Source organism: Odocoileus virginianus, chromosome 1 (genome assembly GCF_023699985.2).
Source record: "Odocoileus virginianus isolate 20LAN1187 ecotype Illinois chromosome 1, Ovbor_1.2, whole genome shotgun sequence".
NCBI classification, from domain to species: Eukaryota; Metazoa; Chordata; class Mammalia; order Artiodactyla; family Cervidae; genus Odocoileus; species Odocoileus virginianus.
The window spans coordinates 48213007-48232673 of record NC_069674.1 but is presented as its reverse complement, the minus strand read 5'-3'; the positions used below and the strand labels follow the sequence as shown (position 1 = coordinate 48232673).

At 43.2% G+C, this 19667-nt stretch overlaps 2 protein-coding genes across 8 annotated transcripts in view; one reads left to right on the top strand and one right to left on the bottom strand.

The window, feature by feature from the left end:
* Positions 1-16895, top strand: part of JAZF1 (JAZF zinc finger 1) — a 322431-nt gene extending 305536 nt beyond the window's left edge. For all 3 annotated transcript variants that reach the window (XM_070467832.1, XM_070467838.1, XM_070467827.1), the window contains exons 4-5: positions 7575-7744; positions 14537-16895. In XM_070467832.1, the coding sequence (XP_070323933.1) occupies positions 7575-7744; positions 14537-14713 (347 nt within the window). In that variant the 3' untranslated portion in view covers positions 14714-16895. The remainder of the gene's footprint in view (positions 1-7574; positions 7745-14536) is intronic.
* Positions 16896-17612: 717 nt separating this feature from the next.
* TAX1BP1 (Tax1 binding protein 1) overlaps positions 17613-19667 on the bottom strand; it is an 85166-nt gene continuing 83111 nt past the window's right edge. For all 5 annotated transcript variants that reach the window (XM_020869761.2, XM_070467825.1, XM_070467823.1 and 2 more), the window contains 2 exons: positions 19381-19463; positions 17613-18775 (listed from right to left, as the gene is read on the bottom strand). In XM_020869761.2, the coding sequence (XP_020725420.2) occupies positions 18574-18775; positions 19381-19463 (285 nt within the window). In that variant the 3' untranslated portion in view covers positions 17613-18573. The remainder of the gene's footprint in view (positions 18776-19380; positions 19464-19667) is intronic.

Sequence of the window (19667 nt, the reverse complement as noted above, 5' to 3'; positions counted from 1 at the left end):
AAAAAATCAACTCATGGGGCTTTTCTTTGGAACACTGGACTGCCAACACCCAGGGGGGCAGGCCCCACCCTCTCATACACCTGGGGCGTGTGAGACTAGCCCTGTGCTTCCCACACCCCATGCTGGGCTCCCTCCCCCTCCTTTCCAGTGCTCCAGGGCTTTGCTCTGTGTGTGACATCTTTCTCTCAGTCAGGGATATTCCATTCAAAATTAAATCAGAAAAGCACAGACTTTGAAATCAAAGACTCAAGTACCAGTCCAAACTGCCTGTTTCTAACTGGGTGACCTTACACAGGTCCCCTCACCTCCTGAAGCCCCAACTCTACCCTTTGCAAAACAGGGGAAACAAAGGTTGGTTCCATGAAAAATATGTCTCCACACTCTAGGCTTACAGGAGCCACCCCACCACCACCACCACCTAAATGACAAAGGCATCTCCCAACTCCCTCCAATTCCAGAATGCAAGTGACTTCAAGCAAAATTTGTACATTCTTAGGTAGCTACAATTTTTATTAAGAGAAATCCAAGTAGGCACAGGTAAGTTTAGGTATGCAAGTATATGCTAGAAGTTAAGGAACAAATGATTTAAAGCAAAAGTAGGCCAAATCAAGAAAAAAAAGAAAAAGCGCAGGCATTTTGGCTATTATGCCTTTGTGCATCCCTCAAAGCTTCATATTGTGCCCATTAGTGCAGTAAAAATGAAAGTGCTTAAGGGAGAACTAGGGTTGGGCAGAGCCTCAAAGCCAGACTTTGTAACCAGAACATCAGTGAAAACAGTAATCGTCCTAACAGAATAATTGCTTGGCTGAACCCCCACTGTAAATCCCCCCCTGGCACGTTCCCCCAGCATCCCAGTCCTCTGACCTTTGTGTCTTTAGGATGCAGATCTTTGTGGGTGTTCAGTCTTCTAAGAGAGCCGCCGCTGCCAAGTCGCTTCAGTCATGTCGGACTCTATGCGATCCCATAGATGGCAGCCCACCAGGCTCCCCCGTCCCTGGGATTCTCCAGGCAAGAACACTGGAGTGGGTTGCCATTTCTTTCTCCAATGCATGAAAGTGAAAAGTGAAAGTGAAGTCGCTCAGTCATGTCCGACTCTTTGCAACCCCGTGGACTACAGCCTACCATGCTCCTCCGTCCATGGGATTTTCCAGGCAAGAGTACTGGAGTGGGGTGCCATTGCCTTCTCCGCAAGTTCATCCAAATCAGAAATCTCACCCAGTCGAATTTTGTTGTAAAATACAAGAGCAATGTTTTTGCAGTTCTTGTCCCTGTGCTGTCAGCCTTCTTGGGTGCAATAGCCCAGAGGAAAGGTTGGCACTTGGAAGAACAGCCACCGTTACTCTAAAGAAGCCACGACTGTGGGCTTTTCATCTGCTTTTCTTACTGAAGGCCTTCAGGCTTTCCCTTGAGTCATGAGAATGCTGTCTTCTGGACCCTTCAAGAGAGTCAGCATTGGGAGAGCTGCTGGCCTGTGGCAGGTTTTCTGCTTTGTGCTTAAGCACTTGTCTTTTTCATTTGGCATTGCCAAGGCTTAGAGCTGACTTGTGAAAAGGAAAGGGCAGGGGTGGAGAGATGAAGATGAACCAGTGCTTGCGCCACAGCATAGACGTACCCTGCTGGAGTCCCCAGCCAGCAGCCCTGGAGAAAGAGACCTGTGAAATAAAGCACTAAACACCTCTCACTTCTGTGATGTTAACTTGAGGGTGGAGTCAAAGGCTTGTCAAGTTCTTTCTCATTGCAAAATTCTGACTCACCAACTCACTGTTCCCCAACCCTGCTTCTGGGAAGACACCTACCAGCCTGTTCCCAGACATCTGCTCTGGGCCCAGGGGGTGAATTCTTCTTGTGACTTGCATGCTTTCCTTACACCTACCTGCTCCAATTACTCCCAGCTACAAAAATGGGTGTTAGGGGTCTTTTTCCTCTTTTACACAGAGGAAATGCTTTATAATTTTTTTTTATTTAGAAAATGCTGCAGAAATGAACATTTTATGGATTCTGGGTGATGAGGTCTCAGAACCAGGAGCCTGACTTGATTCCGGGTCCTCCCTCTGCTGGCTGGAGCCCAGCACCCCCTCTGCTAGACTGACAGGGCTCACAGGTACCTCCGGAATCACCTACTCAGTCAAGAATTAGCATACATTCCTTAACACCCCATCCTGCTTCCCTGGAACAATCCAAAAGCTCACTTCAATGTGATGGCCTCAAAGCTGGCAGTGATGGGCCTATTTGACCCCTCCAGGTGGCCTGAAGGGCAGTGGGTGTACAAGACAGTCTATAAGGTGGAGGAAGGAGATATGGAATCTTTACACTTACTAAGTAAAATATTTATCATGTTATTATGTATATTTATTAAACTATTAAGATTTCCAGGAGAAATATCAATAACCTCAGATACGCAGATGGCACCACCCTCGTGGCAGAAAGCGAAGAACTAAAGAGTCTCTTGATGAAAGTGGAAGAGGAGAGTGAAAAAGCTGGCTTAAAACACAACATTCAAAAAACTAAGATCATGGCATCCAGCCCCATGGAAAATAGATGGGGAAACAATGGAAACAGTGACAGATTTTATTTTCTTGGGCTCCAAATCACTGCAGATGGTGACCGCAGCCATGAAATTAAAGGACACTTGCTCCTTGGAAGGAAAGTTATGACCAACCTAGACAGCATATTAAAAAGCAGAGACATTGCTTTGCCAGCGAAGGATCCATCTAGTCAAAGCTATGGTTTTTCCAGTAGTCATGTATGGGTGTGAGAGTAGGACTATAAAGAAAGCTGAGCGCCGAAGAATTGCTGCTTTTGAACTGTGGTGTTGGAGAAGACTCTTGAGAGTCCCTTGGACTGCAAGGAGATCCAACCAGTCAATCCTAAAGGAAATCAGTTCTGAATATTCATTGGAAGGATTGATGCTGAAACTGAAACTCCAGTACTTTGGCCACTTGATGCAAAGAATTGACTCACTGGAAAAGACCCTAATGCTGGAAAAGATTGAAGACAGAAGGAGAAGGGGGCCCAGAGAGGATGAGATGGTTGGATGGCATCACTGACTGGATGGACATGAGTTTGAGTGAGCTCCAGGAGTTGGGTGGTAGACAGGGAAGCCTGGCATGTGGCAGTCCATGGGGTCACAAAGAGTCAGACATGACTGAGCGACTAAACTGAACTGATTAAACTGTTTTATCTTCATCCTTTTATTTGCTTATCTGTTTTACACAGTAATATATTGGTAAACATTGTTGTTCAGTTGCTCAGTCATGTCCGACTCTTTGCGACCCCATGGACTGCAGCATACCAGCTTCCCTGTCCATCACTATCTCCCGGAGTTTGCTCAAACTCATGTCCATCAAGTTGGTGATGCCATCCAACCATCTCATCCTCTCTCAGCCCCCTTCTCCTCTTGCCTTCAATCTTTCCAGCATCAGGGTCTGTATGTAATTTATAATCAGTATATTCACTCACACTCCCCTTCAGGAGGCAGTGACCATAGTTTTTTATTGGCTGGGATATAGGATCCAAGAGCTATTTGACCACTGCTAGAAGAGCCAGCCTTGCTCCATCCTGCTTTCCTGAAATGAGGGATGGTGTGGGGAGTGGCAGGATTCTCTAGCAAAGGGTGACAAGTGCTGGGAATCCTTCATTCAGATGTTTGTTTTGAGATGGCAGATGAAGCCAAGATTGAAACCAAACCAGGTTGGAGTGGGCTTTTCTCCTTGGAAAGACATGAGCACATGAGTAAAGTAAAGCAGGGTTGACCCAGATACTTCTCAGCTAAAGCTGTAATTTTCATTTAGGGTTAGCGTTTCCTAGGGCTCAAAGATGTGTGAAAAGAGCTTAAGAGCAGTAGCTTTGGGGCCCTCAGATGTTTTCTGCAGACACTGTGGGCCCTACTGGCAGGTTTTCTAGATGTGACCACCAAGCGGATGCCAGCATCTGAGTATGAGCCGCTTTTTGGAACAGCAGCTCCTCGACCTGCAGGAGGCCCTCTCATTGCAGCTCTCGTCTCATGCTGGGGACATTCCTCTTGTTTGAAGACAGGGTAGCACTTTCAGTGGGCTTCTGGCAGGTCAGTGGTAAAGAACCTGTCTGCCGATGCAGGAAACACAGGAGGCTTGGGTTTGATCCCTTGGTTGGGAAGATCCCCTGGAGGAGGAAATGGCAACCCATTCCAGTATTCTTGCCTGAACAGCCCATGGACAGAGGAGCCTGGCGGGCTACAGTCCATGAGGTTGCAAAGAGTTGGACACAACTGAGCGACTTAAACAACAACAGTAGCACTTGGAGTACAGGAATGCAAAGAACAGTAGATTCCCCACCCCCTGCCTCCTCTGTTTAAAAAAAAAGCGAGTGCCCTCAAGAAGGCATGAGGGAACAGTGGGTGAAACTTTTCATGTGAACTTTTGCCTATTTATTTACTAAATACTTCTTTAATGCCTATGATATGCCATTGTTCTAAATCCTTTTAAAAGCAGGAACTCAGTTGGCCCTCACAACAACTTGAAGAGGTAGTAGTATTATCAGTCCACTTTGCAGATGAGGAATCTAAAGCTCAGAGAGGTTACATCACTTGCCTGGGGTCACACAGCGCATCTGTGACAGCACCAGGGATCACACGGGCTCCCAGCCTGGCCCCTGTAGATGTGTGTGCATGAACAGTCCTCAGTGAGCACCATGCCTCTTTTGTGACATGGAATCCTTCTTGTGGTTTTTCTACTGGAGATTCCCAAACCTCCGAATTTTCTTATTTTTTGTTTGGTTTCACAACAGGCTTTTCTAAAAAATAGTATCATTTTACATGTAATCTCATAGGGTAGTATTATTACAAAAGCGATGCTATACTGTCTCGGTTTTTTTTCTTTTTAGCTGCACGAGCGCTTCCTCCAGTGACTAAGCAGGGGCTTCTCTTTGTTGCGGCGCACGGGCGTCTCGCTGCAGTGGCTTCTCTCACTGCGGGCACAGGCTCGCTGGCTCAGCAGTTGTGGCACACCGGCTCAGGTGCCCTGCGGCACGTGGAACCCTCCCGGGCCAGGGCTGGAACCCGTGTCCCCTGCACTGGCAGGCAGACTCCCATCCACTCTGCCACCAGGGAGGTCCTGTCTTGTTTTTTGAGCACTCACTATGGCTTCCTGTGCCAGGTGCTTTATCAACATTAATTCTAACCCTTGAATTAAACTGAAGGGAAGAGTCTTTCCCCCATTTCACAGAAGAGAAAGAAGAGGCCAGGTAGTCACTCTGCTGACTGTCCAGCCAAGGCATGAACCCAGGGCCGTGCACTGCTCAGCTTGTGTTACAGGACAGAACTCGGTAGAAACAGATCCTTCTCGATCCCCATCCCAGGCAGGCACTTTCACAAAGCACCCAGAGGACCCTGTGGTGTGTGAGCACGCCTGTACTCGCGAAGGCGTCCTGATGTGGATGGTGACTCCTGTGTTCCGCCTTCCTGCAACACGACTCGATGCCGAGTGGTTTCCAGGCAGCTGTGTCCACAGGATCAATCCCTCGGGCCTGGCCCCTTTTGATCCCAAGGAGTTTTGAAGTTTTATCTTCTGCTGGGCTTCATTAAGCCCTCAGTTGGTCTGAGGCTTTCTTTCCCACCCCCTGCGCCCCCAGTTGTAAATGTTGTGCAATTTTCAGTATTCAGGTTAACAAGTTAGCCCAATTAGATGGGTAAATTAGTCATTCTCACTTTCTCAAGTCCTACTGGAGGAGCTTTGCAAAACAGCATTTATAGTTTTCTAACAAGCCATTTAAAGGATACCGGCATGTGGCATTTGTTTAAGAGTAAAATGTCCTAAACGGTGCCCTACTAAAAAACAGATTTTGAGATTTGCCCACAAACTGACTCAGGGCTTTGGCAGAGTGGCACCCCTGTGTTGTCTGATCCCTGGGGTCTCCAGCCAAACACAGCGGGGCTTACTGAAACCCACATTGAATGCCAACGCCTCATTTTTGGCTGGTTGTTTTTCCTGCACCACCCGAGTTTCTAAACAGGCTGCTTTGAATTCTGAGTGGTAGATAGTGGAGGACCAGAAACATGTAGGTTGAGAAACACCCCCCATCCCCCCACCCCCACCCCCAGAGAACTGCTGGCATTGGAGGCCAGGAAAATGTCACCTGGGGAAAACTGACTCCCTTAATCGCTACTTGAGAATGTGTTAGCTCTTGAACCACAAGGTGCTCACTTTCTTTGTGTGTATGAGAGTGACAGTCATCCTCACCTCACAGGGTCACTGGAGGGTTAAATGAGATGATGCATCTAACATGCCTAAAACATATGAGGCCCTCGTTCACCTTGAGGTCCCTTCCTCCCTTCCTGGATCCTTTTAAGTGTTTGCCTCATGCTGGAGTCCTTGTTCCTGGCTTGACTGGCTCTTCAAACAATCTTATTAATGCCTATTAAAATGAAACCCAATAAAAGTGCCAATATTTGGTGTTGAAATAATTGATGTAGCAGAGGGAGCCCACGGTGAGCACCCAGGCAGGCCCCTGCTGCAGTTTAGCTTCACACCTGGGGGATGAATTCCACAACTGTAATTGCTGCCATATAATTCTTATTAATGTTGTGCCATAATTCCTATTTATTCCACGAGGCTTGTAAATGCATTAGAACTTGTCAACATATTATTTTACACTCTTTATGATCTGTAGAATTATGTCCTTCAGGGTTGTATTGTGCAAAAACTCCACATAAATGGCTGTAGACCTCGTTAAAAAAAGGTGGGGGGGTTGCTTGTTGAAGTGGTTCTCCATCCCCTCCATGCTGAGCAGAAGTCGGTGAGGCAGATTTTTAATTCAGTTCTGAGCAGAGCTCTTAACCTCAAAGTACAAGGGGATCCCCGCATGCATCTGAGCTCTCTGCTGCAGTGGCTCAGCCAGCCCTCCCTCCCAGGAATGGGGTGTGTGTACTGAAAGGCAGGTGCTGTTCGCTGGGGACAGGTGTGGTAGGGAATTGCTGGGTCTTCCTCTAGCTGGACCTGCATTCTGATCATGACATTGTGCCTTCAGAGCTCTGGGTGTTTCAGCCCCCTGCTCCCTAGCTTGGGGTAACCCCTCTTTAGTGCCACATTTCTTCGTGGTCTTCCCAGCTCAGCTTATAAAGAAAAAGATCTGAAATGAATTGCCACTGAAGTGTAAATACCTATTAAGTGTAAAATGTTACCCCCTCGCACAGATTTTTCTATTTACTATGGTGATAAAAGCATGAAACTAAGGGGACAGAATTCTGTTCATTGAAGTGTCACGTGTATCCTGTGTGTGCGCATGAGTGTGTGTTGGGGCAGGGGTCTATCTGTCATGGTCAGTTATATTTGGTTTCAGCATCTTGGCAATCACCTTTGCTGAAAAATTGCGTTCAAGTTCTTGCACAGTTAACTCCTTACCATGAACCCTAGTCTTTCTGATGGGAAAGCAGATACCCTCTCCCTCAGGGCTACCCTCGGGACTAGATGCCCTTGCAGTCCCTTGATGCCCTAGATGTCCTCTTCCAGGACAGTCGGAGCTGCCTATGCCCTCACAGCCACGCTCTGGTCCTGCGGGGACGCTCTGACGCTCCTTGCACTTCTGCTCTGGCCCCACAGGCAGCGAGTACGACGAGGAGGAGGTGGATTATGAGGAGTCAGACAGTGACGAGTCCTGGACCACCGAGAGCGCCATCAGCTCTGAAGCCATCCTCAGCTCCATGTGCATGAACGGAGGGGAGGAGAAGCCTTTTGCCTGCCCGGTTCCTGGATGTAAAAAGAGATACAAGGTAAAAGAGATACCCTCTTGCTTGGCATAACCAGATGGAAAATGGCAAGTCCTGTGTCAATCGCGTCTGGGGAGAGGTGCGTCCCTCTGTGGAGCCGATTGGGTGTGTGGCCGCCCTCAGGTCAGGGCCAGCTCTGGCCTCTGGGTGGGTCTTCCCCTCTGCTGATCTGTGTGGGAACTATAGGTCAGATTTTGTTGTTGTTGTAGGAGGCTCATGTCTTTGGTATTCTTCAAATTCGTGTCAAATCAGGCAGAATATCAAATGTATCACCTATTTGTTTGCCAAACACCTTTCCCAGTGGCTGGCTCTGCAGGTGGTTCACAGAAGACCACTTTGAAGTCTTAAAAGCCTACAGACAGTTCACAGAGCTCTTTCGGAAAATGTTGTAGGGTATTTTCTTCCAGCTGAGGAAGCCCTTGCCCCCTTCCCCGCAGTGACATGAAAAGAGATGAGGACAAAGGGGGCCTTTGGTATTTTTCACACCTTACCCTGCTCTAGCTTCAGCAAAGTCTCTGTAGACAGCACAAAACCTGTGTGTCTGCAGGCCTGACTCTGGGTGTCAGGGGAGCCAGGGGCACTAAATTCCCTATTGAGAAAAACTCCAAGGGACAAAACACTGAGAAACACCACACATTCAAGTGTCCAGAGGACATTTCAAGAAAACAAATCTGCAAACTTTCCCTTGAAGCATTAGCAGCTCTTTAAATCCAACTGTGAAAAAAGTAAAAATCAAAAACAGATTTGGTGCCTGTGATGAGATGCTAATTTCCCCAAAGCTCAGCAGATTGACTATTTCTAAAGAAAGCCTTGAAAAATATGATAGCATAAGCACTTCCTGTATTATTCCCTCTTCAATATGTCTCTGAACACACACACACACGATTATTTCAGTACTTTTATACCTGCTCCTGATATTAAAGCATAAAACACAAATGTATTACAGGTAAGTGGCTCAGGGTTTCACAAGCTCTGAACACGGTTAAGTGTTTATCATGGCAAGTCCAGATGAAAGCCCAGGATGGGGATGTGAGGTCCCGACTGTGTCCTGATGCAGTGCGTGCCATGTCGCCAGTGGACACGTACATTCCTGTGGGTCAGAAGGCATCCTGATAGTGGGGTGGGGATAGGGAAAGAATGAAAATGTTACCTCGGGAAGCCAGGAGCCCAAGGGATAGTTCAAGAAGCTAGTTTGTCCAGAGGACAGCTCTGCTTGCAGAAAGAGATTTCCTCTTCTTTCTCTATGTGAAAATGGAGAAAGCTGGACAAGGACACTGCTCTTGTATCCCACCTGCCCTTGGTGCGCCTGCCCTCTGTGCTTCTCGGGAGCTGGTGCACCATGCTCCGTTGTCTTAGTGCCTTCTCTCAGGGGTCCAAACACTGTTTTAGGGGTGTCTTACACATCAGCCAAGTTAAAAGAGGGAGCAAAGTAATAACCCAGACTGCGACTGACTGAAGAAAAAAAGAGGTAGGGGAATATAATCTACACCCTTTATTTTGTCCAGAGGATGAAGCCTTCTCTCTTTTCCACCTCTGGCTTCATTCCTTTTTTACATCCCTTTCCCCTGGTCATTTCTATTTTCTTGTCATTACTCTTTTGTTTCTATTTTTCTTGAATTCCCAGTAGTTTCTGCCTTCCTGCAGTTTGTTTCCATCTAAGTTGATGAGGGCTTTGGGGGAGTGTTCTTTCTCCATCTAAGGCCCAAAGAAAATTGCATGAAGAAATAAAAAAAATAAAAAAAAATTGCATGAAACTTGGGCTATGAAGGCTGCCTTTTCAGTACCACAGACTGGCAAGTGACATGGGTGGCAATTAGTAGTCGTGATTTCCATGAGGGAAGTGTGAATTTCCTTTCCTGGGCCAGAATACCAGGTAATGGTGCATGGGGCAGGAACAAATGCATAACTGCTTCTCCTAACCAGGTGCGTGAGGTAACTCTAGTCTCTGGGAAGTTACTGGCTGCAGGGCAGTGGTGTTCTCCAGTATAATTATTTCACCTTATTTACTGCATGGTTGTTGGGTTGGGTTTTGGTGAGAGGAGGGCATAACGAGCTGGCGCACTGTGGTGTCAGGCGGAACCCACAAGGGCTGCCATCTTGTTCATCCCCACGGCTACCTTCAGACATGTCTCATTCCTTGCCCTGCCTATTGGCAGGGGGTTTCTCATCCACGAGGCTCTTGGGCACTGACTCAGGGGTCAGGTCTTCTCACCATTTCATTGGCATTTGCAGAGCTGAGAGGAGATGAGCATCTAACTCCCCAGACTTCATATAGAGTAGGGCAGAGGAGCAGCAGTACAGTGGTCTCCCATGTTAATTCTTTTGCCTCTAAATGCTCCCTTTCCCTCCTCTCCTCGTCAGCATTCATTTCATTCCCATTTCTCAAAGCACAGCTCAAATGTTTGTGGGAGCCCTTAGCAGCTTCCCAGACTGGAGTTCCCCCCATCCTGAAGTTCTGTCATCTGACCTTTCTACCTAATCTGTTCACACGACTGGCAGAGCGCTTATGATCTTATTAGCCCAAGTGCTTACAGCTCAAAGACTCCTCTGCATGCAGTTCATGTCCCAAACATAGTAAACACCCTAAGGTTAAAGGGATAAAGACAAAATGCATGGGGAAGGGTGGGGGGCAATGTGGGCTCCCCACTGACCAACAGAACCCCAGAGCCGCAACACGATTCATTCTTTTGTGCTCCTCGCAGACATTCCAGGCCAGGAGCACAACTGATTCCATCCACCTTGGTTCTGCACAGTTTCTCTGAGAGTCCTCGGCTACACAGAGAATACAGCATTTCAGCAGCATAAAGCAAGCTTGGTCTCTGGCATCTATGTAGATACACAGTCAAGCACACATGTAGCTCCAGATTTTCTCAAGAAGGACACTTCAGCCTTTCTCCCCGTCAGTGGATCTAAATCTCCTTGCCTCTCCTGAGAGTCCCCCGGAAGCCCTGGGGGGGAGCACAACTGACCTTTCTGGATAAAACCTGGCAGAAAATAGAGCTTTTAAAAATGTTCAAATTCTTCAGTTCTGTAATTTTCCTAGAAATTTATGCTATTTTCAAAAAATATTGATGAGGGAATTAATCTTATACATACACACACATATATACACAGCAGAAAATATTGAAACACCTCAGTCAGATGTTAAACTGTGATTCTGTTATACATTCTTATGCTCCTCTCTACTTTCTCAGTGTCTACAATTACCTACACTGAACACAGATTACGGTAATAACCGTAATCTTTTTCTCATGGGAGAAAAAGACCTGGTTCCCACCTGACTTGCCCTGGACATCCCATGTGCTGCTATGTCAAGTATGACAGAGGAAGGATTTGCAGTGCTGTCTCTGGGGCAGGTGGAGTGTCACCATGCTGCTCCACGTGCCTTCACTGTTTTAACTCTAACTTAAATGGCAACCCACTCCAGTGTTCCTGCCTGGAAAAATCCAACGGACAGTGGAGTCTGGCAGGCTACAGGCCATGGGGTCGCAAAGGGTTGGACACAACAGATCGACTAACACTTTTCACCATCACCAAGCCCAGCTTTGGTTTTTCCATTTTTATTCCACATCAGATCCCCAAATGACTTCATCCTCTCCTTCGTGTAGGACATCAAGGTTCATGGGAAACTGAAAGTTAGGGTTTTATATCAAGGGTACACATTACATGTTGTACTTACACATGCCTGAATACTGAAGATCAAATAGTTACGGTATGGTGGCCCAGCGTGTGGTGTCCTAACTTTAGCTCTCATGACTTGATTTGGAGGAGAATTTTGTTGTTCGGATTGGCTCAGTTCCCTCAGCAGGCAGGGAATCCCTGGCATAGAAAAGAACCAGTGCCACCTCAGGTCCTTCCCTGTACCTTACGCCCTGCCCCTTCCTGAGTCAGATCACTAAGTCATAGACAGGTTTCTCCAGACTAAGTGCCCTAGTCCTTCCCAACTTTTAAGAATTTTTCAGGGACTACCAGCTGGCTGTGCTAATTAACAGCACGTTAGGTGCATGGACTCTGGGGGAGATAGGGGCTCTGGAGCCAACCATCCCCAGGTTCCCATTTCGGTTCTATCACTTACCAGCTTTGTGATCTGGTCAAGTCAGCTTCTCTGGGTGTCAGTTTTTAGTTAAAACCTGAGTGCTGAATAAGACAGTAGATATCAAGTTCTTGGCATGAGGAAAAGTTCTGTTAGTGATGTTCCTTGCCCTGTCGGAGCTTAATCCTCTTTCTCCCTTTCAGAGATCAGAGAATTTAATAAACATTTCAAGTTGCCTGACATTTATTTTTGTCATTGTTAATATTTTTGAAAGACCAAACTCATTTCAGTATCTCTGCAGTTAGAAGCTTCAGCGAAGCTTTTGTCTTGGAAAGTGAAGTTCCCATAGTTATCTGTGAATGAACAGATAGGGAAATGTTACATATGATTAGAGATATAACTAACATTTGTGATAACGGTGTCCCTTGACACTTGTGAACATTTTAAGTTACAGCAACAAAGACAGATAGTTGGTAAGGTAGTTTATTTTAGGCTCTTTGGTCAACCCAGAGCGGCCATGTTTCCACATATGTAGCTGGCTTCCTGATTTTTACAGTGATAAAGCTGACATATGTGTCAGCCCCACAGCCACATACAACACAGCATTTACATTCAAGCTGGGTACAGACCACAGACCCTGTTGGAGTCACCTCAACCCTGGACATGACCTTCTCCTGCTGAACTCCAGATCTGGATTCACACTGAACAGGTTTCTCATGGCTTTAGCAAATTCTAGTTTCACACCTTGCCTCATTTAAAAAAACAAAAAACCTCACCGTGAATGAAGTATCTAAAGTTCTGGTCCTGTTGGAGTTGCTAAACACACAGGGGTACCTGGATTTATAATGATCCTTCTTCAAGTTCCCTGTGAAATGTTTTAGTAACTCCTCATCCACAGGAAGCAACAACCCTGAGGTACTCCATTGTCTATTGGGCTGATAAAAAACAATGCTTATGTTTGTGTGCTGGCCCTAGCTAGGTAGCTCTCACCTGGGTGTCTCATGCCACTGCAGTGGGGTACTAGCTGGGGGCTAGATACACAGGTTGGCTTCTTTACCCACGTGTCTGGGCTCCTGGAGGGATGGCTGGAGCGGCAAGGGGTTGGTCTCTTAATGAGTCGAATTCTGCACAGTGACTGCTCTTTCCACACCCTACCACGGCAATCTCCTAGTTGCTAGCATGCCTCTAGAAGACCAGTGAAGGGCTTCCTCACACTGCATGGAGGGATTAATACAAGAACCATGAGGGCTGAAGGGGCAGAAGGCTGAACAGCTAGGCCTTCAGGGAAGAAGTTTTATCTGTCCTTGAACTTCAACTCACCAGACAGCCTACGTGACTCTCAAGCGTAGACAACCAGTTGTTATTTGTCACCCCTGGGTTCCACAGTGTCAAGAGGATTCTCTTCCATAGGACTTAAAAAGAATTAATGTGCATGGTGCATCTCCAATAGGGAAATATAGTGATAACCACTGAACATATTTTGTTTCATGGCAAACTTCTCAATTTCTTCCAGAATGAAGCATGTTCTAACAAATTCACTCAGATACTTGTGGAGCATCTACTATGCACCAGGCACTGTACTTGATGCTCATTAAACAGCAGCAGTTTGTTCCTATTCTTTGAGAGCTTGACAAGGGCATCCTATGAAGTAGAATAGATGGTTATGTTGGAATCCTTTAGTTGGGCATAGGACTGGGCTCAACTGGCCTACACTCAGGTAATACTTTCAAAAATAGCCCACTATTCCAGTGATCTGTGCTCAACAACTTCCTCTCTCAAGCCTTTTCTTCTTTCCCCCTACTGCTCAACCTGACAGTAGCTGACCTGGAAGTTAGGATCTACGTTCTAGTGCCACCTCTGCCATTTGTTCTTCCATAAATCTTCCATGTTTACTAAATGCTGAGTTTGTTTACTCGCCATTTAACTGGGATAAAGGAAAAGTAACTTGGTTAAATCTATAGTGATTCTAGGCATGAAGTCTTAAATAGAATGTGCATGTGAGCTAGCAAAACCAACGAACAGAAATCCAGATAGCATGCAGTTACTTCATGTATCATTTAGGATTTGTAAGCCAATTTGAAGTTTGAAAGTCTTCTGTTGCTAAGAAGTTCATAAACTGACATTTTCAAAGTTGAGTGTATGTTTGGAATGTAGTATGTAAATAAAAGCAGTGTCCTGTCTGCCCACAGGTGCTTAATAACACACAACTGTGCTGGGGCAGGATTTAAATGGGCAGAGATACAGGCTTAATGCAGAGTAGAAAAAGAACAAAAATTCTCTAAGTAAGGTAAGAATTATCATGATTGGCTGGGAGCAAGACATGCTGAGTTTCCAGTCAAGAATTTATACGTCTTGAACTTTCATTACCCTAACCTTTGTTTCATTTCTTTAGATTTTTTGTTTTGGCTATCTTGGATATATTTATATAATTGTTCACTGGCAACATTCTTCAGAGGGAACTATGCCTCTACAGTCCGTGAGTCTTAAATATGTATTTTATGTAAAACTCAAACTTAGTACTTTCAGAGTAACTTGAGGTCTACCTGAAATGGCCTTGGGGTAGCTGTGTGCATAACCCTGTCTGCACAGCCCACGGTGAACACACTGGACTGCTCTGGTCACAACTGGAGTTCACAAAAGCCTATTCTGTATACAGTTGCCATCTGAGAGATGTCCAGTTGCAGTCAGACCCACACTAAGGTTTTCCTCCATCAGACAATTGGGTGACCCCATTTAACATGATATTTTTGTCTTCTCCACAGAATGTGAATGGCATAAAGTACCATGCTAAGAATGGTCACAGAACACAGATCCGTGTCCGTAAACCATTCAAATGTCGTTGTGGTAAGAGTTACAAGACAGCTCAGGGCCTGCGGCATCACACAATCAATTTCCATCCCCCGGTGTCGGCTGAGATTATCAGGAAGATGCAGCAATAACATGCTGGTCGTAACTGTGCCAAGAAATCCTCACCAGCAGTTGCTGATTTTGAAAACAGCCACCTTTTTTCAGGGGAAGCATTCAGCAGCCCTTTAAAGAATTAAATGCATGCTTTAAATTTTTTCTGTAATTTTGGAATGATGTATCTTTGTAGAGTTAATGATTTTGTACATTTGCACATGTAATCATCATACCCATTTTCATTACTTTGATATAAGGTGCTAAACAAAAGCTCTAGGTTCTTCAGCACATTTTTCCCCAAAACAAGATTAAAATTGAGGGCATGTTGCATATTGTTTGGTTGTATTGCAGTGATATCAACTGGGGAGGGGGGAGGAGGGGCTAGCACTGAGGTTTTTGTCCCCCAAGATTATAATGTGATTGCAGTTTTCAATACATCAACTCATTGTGTTCAAAACCAAAATAATACCTTCATTATCCAACTGGTTACCATGCCTTACATAATGGAGTTAGTACTTGTGAGTAGAAAGACTTTAGGTAACGGAAATATAAATAAGAATGTTTAACATAATATGCTAAAAATATTTTCATATTTAAATAACATACATAAAGGGTGTGCTTTCTGTGTTTTATATTATTGTGCAAATCCTTTTGCCCTTTAAAAGTGAAAATCTTGCCATCTGACTTATCATTTTAGAGTTATAAATAGCATTTTTGTACAAAAGTCTATTCAGTTCACTCATTAGTTTAACATTCATTGAGTGCCTGCTGGGTGCAAGGGATTCAATTTATGCCTATTGATATCTGTGGACCAAGATAATAGTTTAAATACTTTCCCTGAAATCTGTTAGGAAACACTTTGAAATACTTAAGTGCAAATCTTTTGTGTGTAAAATTTAGTTCTATCTTCATCTTTAGGTGAAGTTTTAAAGCACTTTGTAGTTCTCTATTGCCAACAGATTAATGTTTTATGTGTTGCCAATTCTTGCAACCACTGCCCAACCAACCTGTGGGTTGCAAATAAGAAAATTCCAAGCACGTTTCAAAGAGGAACATTTTATTAAGACCCCTATCACCTCCTCATGCTCATTGTGTTTGCAGAATTTTTTTAAAGTCACTTTTTTTCATCACATTGTAGATGTCTGTATTCTCATTGGAAACGTCTGTTTAGCTTTATAAGACATTTTGCTGAAATATGAAATTGAGCCTTATTGACAATGAAGTGCTTATTGCAGCAGGTGGTCAAAGAGTGGCTAATACATGACCCGTTAAGAGTGTAACTATGTCTGGACCATTCCTGGAGTTTTTCTTACCAACAAAACCACCATGCCTTGAGTGTTCATTTCTCCCAAGTGCTATTCCTTAAACATGAGTTTACCAATTGCCTAATTATGCAATAAAAATTGCTTTGAGATGGCTAACTGCCCACAAAACTGGTGAAAATCAAACTCGAAACGCTTGTAAAGTAACTTTCTTCCCGTGTTTCCATTTGTTGAAAGTCTTACAGATGGGAGGAAGCAGGTGTCCCTCCTCAATTTTTCAGATGTTCTGAAAGGAAGACAATTCTGTTAGCCAGATGGGTAAGCTTCTATATCCTTAAGTTGTGAGTCCCTCATAATGAGGGAATTAAAAGTATTTATAAAGACACTGCCCTCTAAAAATTTCCTCAGATCTCTTAAGAGTAGTCTTGGTCCTGAACGTACAGTGTTATCCTTGTGTTAAAGGGTGATCCAGACATGAGAAGCAACTAGTTGGTGCATAAGAAGGCCCTACTTGGCTATTTCATACCTACGTACAATTGACCAAATTTTTTTTAGGCCAACAATTATCATCTAGCTTTGCTCCTTCTAGTGCAAGAAACTTGTAGGCTGGGTCACTAGTTCAACTGCTAAACAGTCATTAGTCATTGTGCATGTTAGATTTCTTTCAACTATAAAACAAATTCCAATTTCTATTTACTTATTCATTGTGACAGTATTACTAAACAGGTAAGGATGGGAATATTTTGTTATACCGTGTATAGTGAATGTATTGTACTGTGTCTGTGAAAACTGTGCTTTAAATTATATTTTCATATGTTTTGTTCGGGACAGAGCACATTAAGTTTGAAAGCAACAGGTTTGTTTTAGAACTGAAGGCAACTAAATAAAAATTGCTGTCAAGAAAAGCTGCTTGTAAATGAAATCACATTTAAAATAAACTGCCTCTGACCCAAATAAACATGGCTCTTTATTTTCATTAGCATCCATTATCAAGGCCAGTATCCAGTTTGCCACAGAAACGAATATCCATTCAGTACCTTGTTCTCAGGCTGCCCATTTTTTTGTATTCAGCTGACACATGTAGATGTCATCGATGTTTTGCATAGATCACACTTTTTTCTATCAGTAATAAACTACTTGTAAGCCTGGAGGTAGAAACTACTTAAAAATAGGTTAGTATGAACAATTTCATTTCACTGATAGTAAGTAGTCTATATTATTCAAAGTATACTTTTAGGTTAGCATGGTCCACAGTTATTAACTATTCTTATTGTTGAACATATTTTACCTGAATATATTCTGCTTAGCCTATAACCTATCCTGAAGCTTAAAACGTGGATTCCTCACAACAGCATCCCAGATCTGCCATGTCCCAACATCTGGCACCTGACTGCCAGCATCTGGCACCTGTTTTGCCCTAGACTCAAACCTTTTAAAGGACTTCAATGATATACAAATTCTGCTCCTAGAAACAGATACAAGTCAGATGGTGTATATGCAGTTTACATATAGCACTTCAAAATGCAACTATACTAAGTATTAGGTTCATATCTTAGATAACTAGTATGCTTAAGTATTTTTAATAACTACAAAAAGAAAAATCAACAAGTCTGTATTTTAAATTCTTAACATTTATATTATTTCAGAAAATTTAAGACCCAAGACCCAGAAGACATTCAAGATGATCACAAATAGATTTATTTTACTGAAATTACATACCTCTAAAATTGTGTCCACTTTAATGTCAATACTATACACATCAAAGACATAAAAAATACATTAGTTTGATTTGGGTTTATGCATTACATGTTTAATCACTTACTGAGAACATTTTTTTAAAGTTATACTCTTATCAGGAAAATGAGAAAAAAAATACATTTTCTGTGATTTTTATGCCACAACCACCACTGTTCAGTAGATCATTTAACATAAAACAATTACACCAATATATCTTGTTCCATTTCCCCATCAGACAGAAATACAACTTTAGGATGGCTTTAAAATAATTATTCAGGTATTCTAAAGTTTCTTCAGTCATAAAATTAGCAAAATATGCTTTCTATTAATTCCTAAAGCAAACATCTCAAATATAAAAGGATAGTTGCTATCATTGCTATCTTGCAAACATGTGATCTCATTCTACATGCAGCTCCCTTTCTAAAGAGCGTTAAAATTTTTTTTCATGGGCTAAATTATGAAGTTTTTGTATTCAAAGAATTACCTTGCAAGACTTATGATAAATTCTTTTTACTACATAATTTTTAATAGTCATGCTTAAGCAACAAGGTCAACAGAATGTTGTAACTATTCTGCTAAATAATACATTTTTTTTCAGTGTGGTAATGCTAAAATAATCCCTATTTCCTTTGTTCATATAATTTTGCAAAATAATATACAAACACATAAGAATTTCCTAAGCAGGTAAGATTAACAGAGGTTAAAATTACATTTATTGATAGTGGTAAGCCAAAGACTGACCCTGATCCTAGTAACACCAAACTCAAAAGTAGCTCTTGGTCAGAAAAGTGCACTAGAGGGTACATGGAAGTGACACCTTGTGGTCTCCTTAGTGCTCTATTTGAGGTGATTTTTTTTCAACTGTTAAACTGTATTATTAACTCCTAATAAAAAAGTAACTAATCAAAATTTAAAACATTCTGATCAAAATGGGTCTGTACATGCCTTTCAAACACCTGCTGGTCATAGTCAGGAGGGAACTGCTCGCTGCACATTGGGCACACCTTCCAGTGACTTTCAACATGTTCTTCGAATTTGCTCTGATCATAGTTAGGAGGGAACATTAATTCACAGAGTGGACATTTCTTCTGAACATCAAAGCTTGAGGAAATAAAATGAAAGAATTACATGTCTGGTAAGATTTCTAATAGCAGTAATCTTCAGATATGGCAAGACTGCATTTATCTAGTTAATATCAGTATCAGCTTAACTTACCTTGAAACTCTTCAGTTACTCCAGGAACCTTTTTCTTGGTCCTAAAAGCTTGCTATTGACAATTGTATAAACCACTTATAAAGCCTCTAAATTTATTTTACAACTAGATTGACAAAAACTTTTTCTCATTGAATCGAAAAAATAAAATCACATGTGAAATGAGGCTCAGTGACAAGAATTCTTCAACTGTTAACTAACAGAATGCCTTTTGCAAAACTATAAAGATTAACTGAACTTGTAATTTCCCAACAGTGCTCACTCAGTTTAACAACTAAAGTTGTTTACAGCACTGTTTCTCAAAGGACTGCATGTATCAGCACCATCCAGACGGGCACACTAAAATACATACTGTTGGGCCCCACGACAAGAATTTTGGGTTCAGGAGTTCTGAGTTACAGCCCTGGATCATACGCACTTCTACTAAACTTTCAAGTACCATACACTGAGAACCACTGGTAATCCCAATTATACACAGAAAAGAGAGAAGTTACCTGGGATCAAAGCAAAAGCCTGTTCCATGCCCACGTAAATGCTGACTTGGAGGATCAGGAGCACTGGGCACTTTCTCATCTTCCTAGGCAAAGAACAATTTTTGCAACTTTTGAGAAAAGTGAAACCAAACAGAAGTCCCTCAATTTAATCAAGCACTGTATAAAGAAAGTAAGATTATACTTTAAAAAACTTTACTTCTATTCTCAATAGATTTTCCTGTAAACAGAAGTTTGAAAATAATTTGTTTTTACAGAGTATTTCACTGTGGACTAAGTCTTACCTTGAA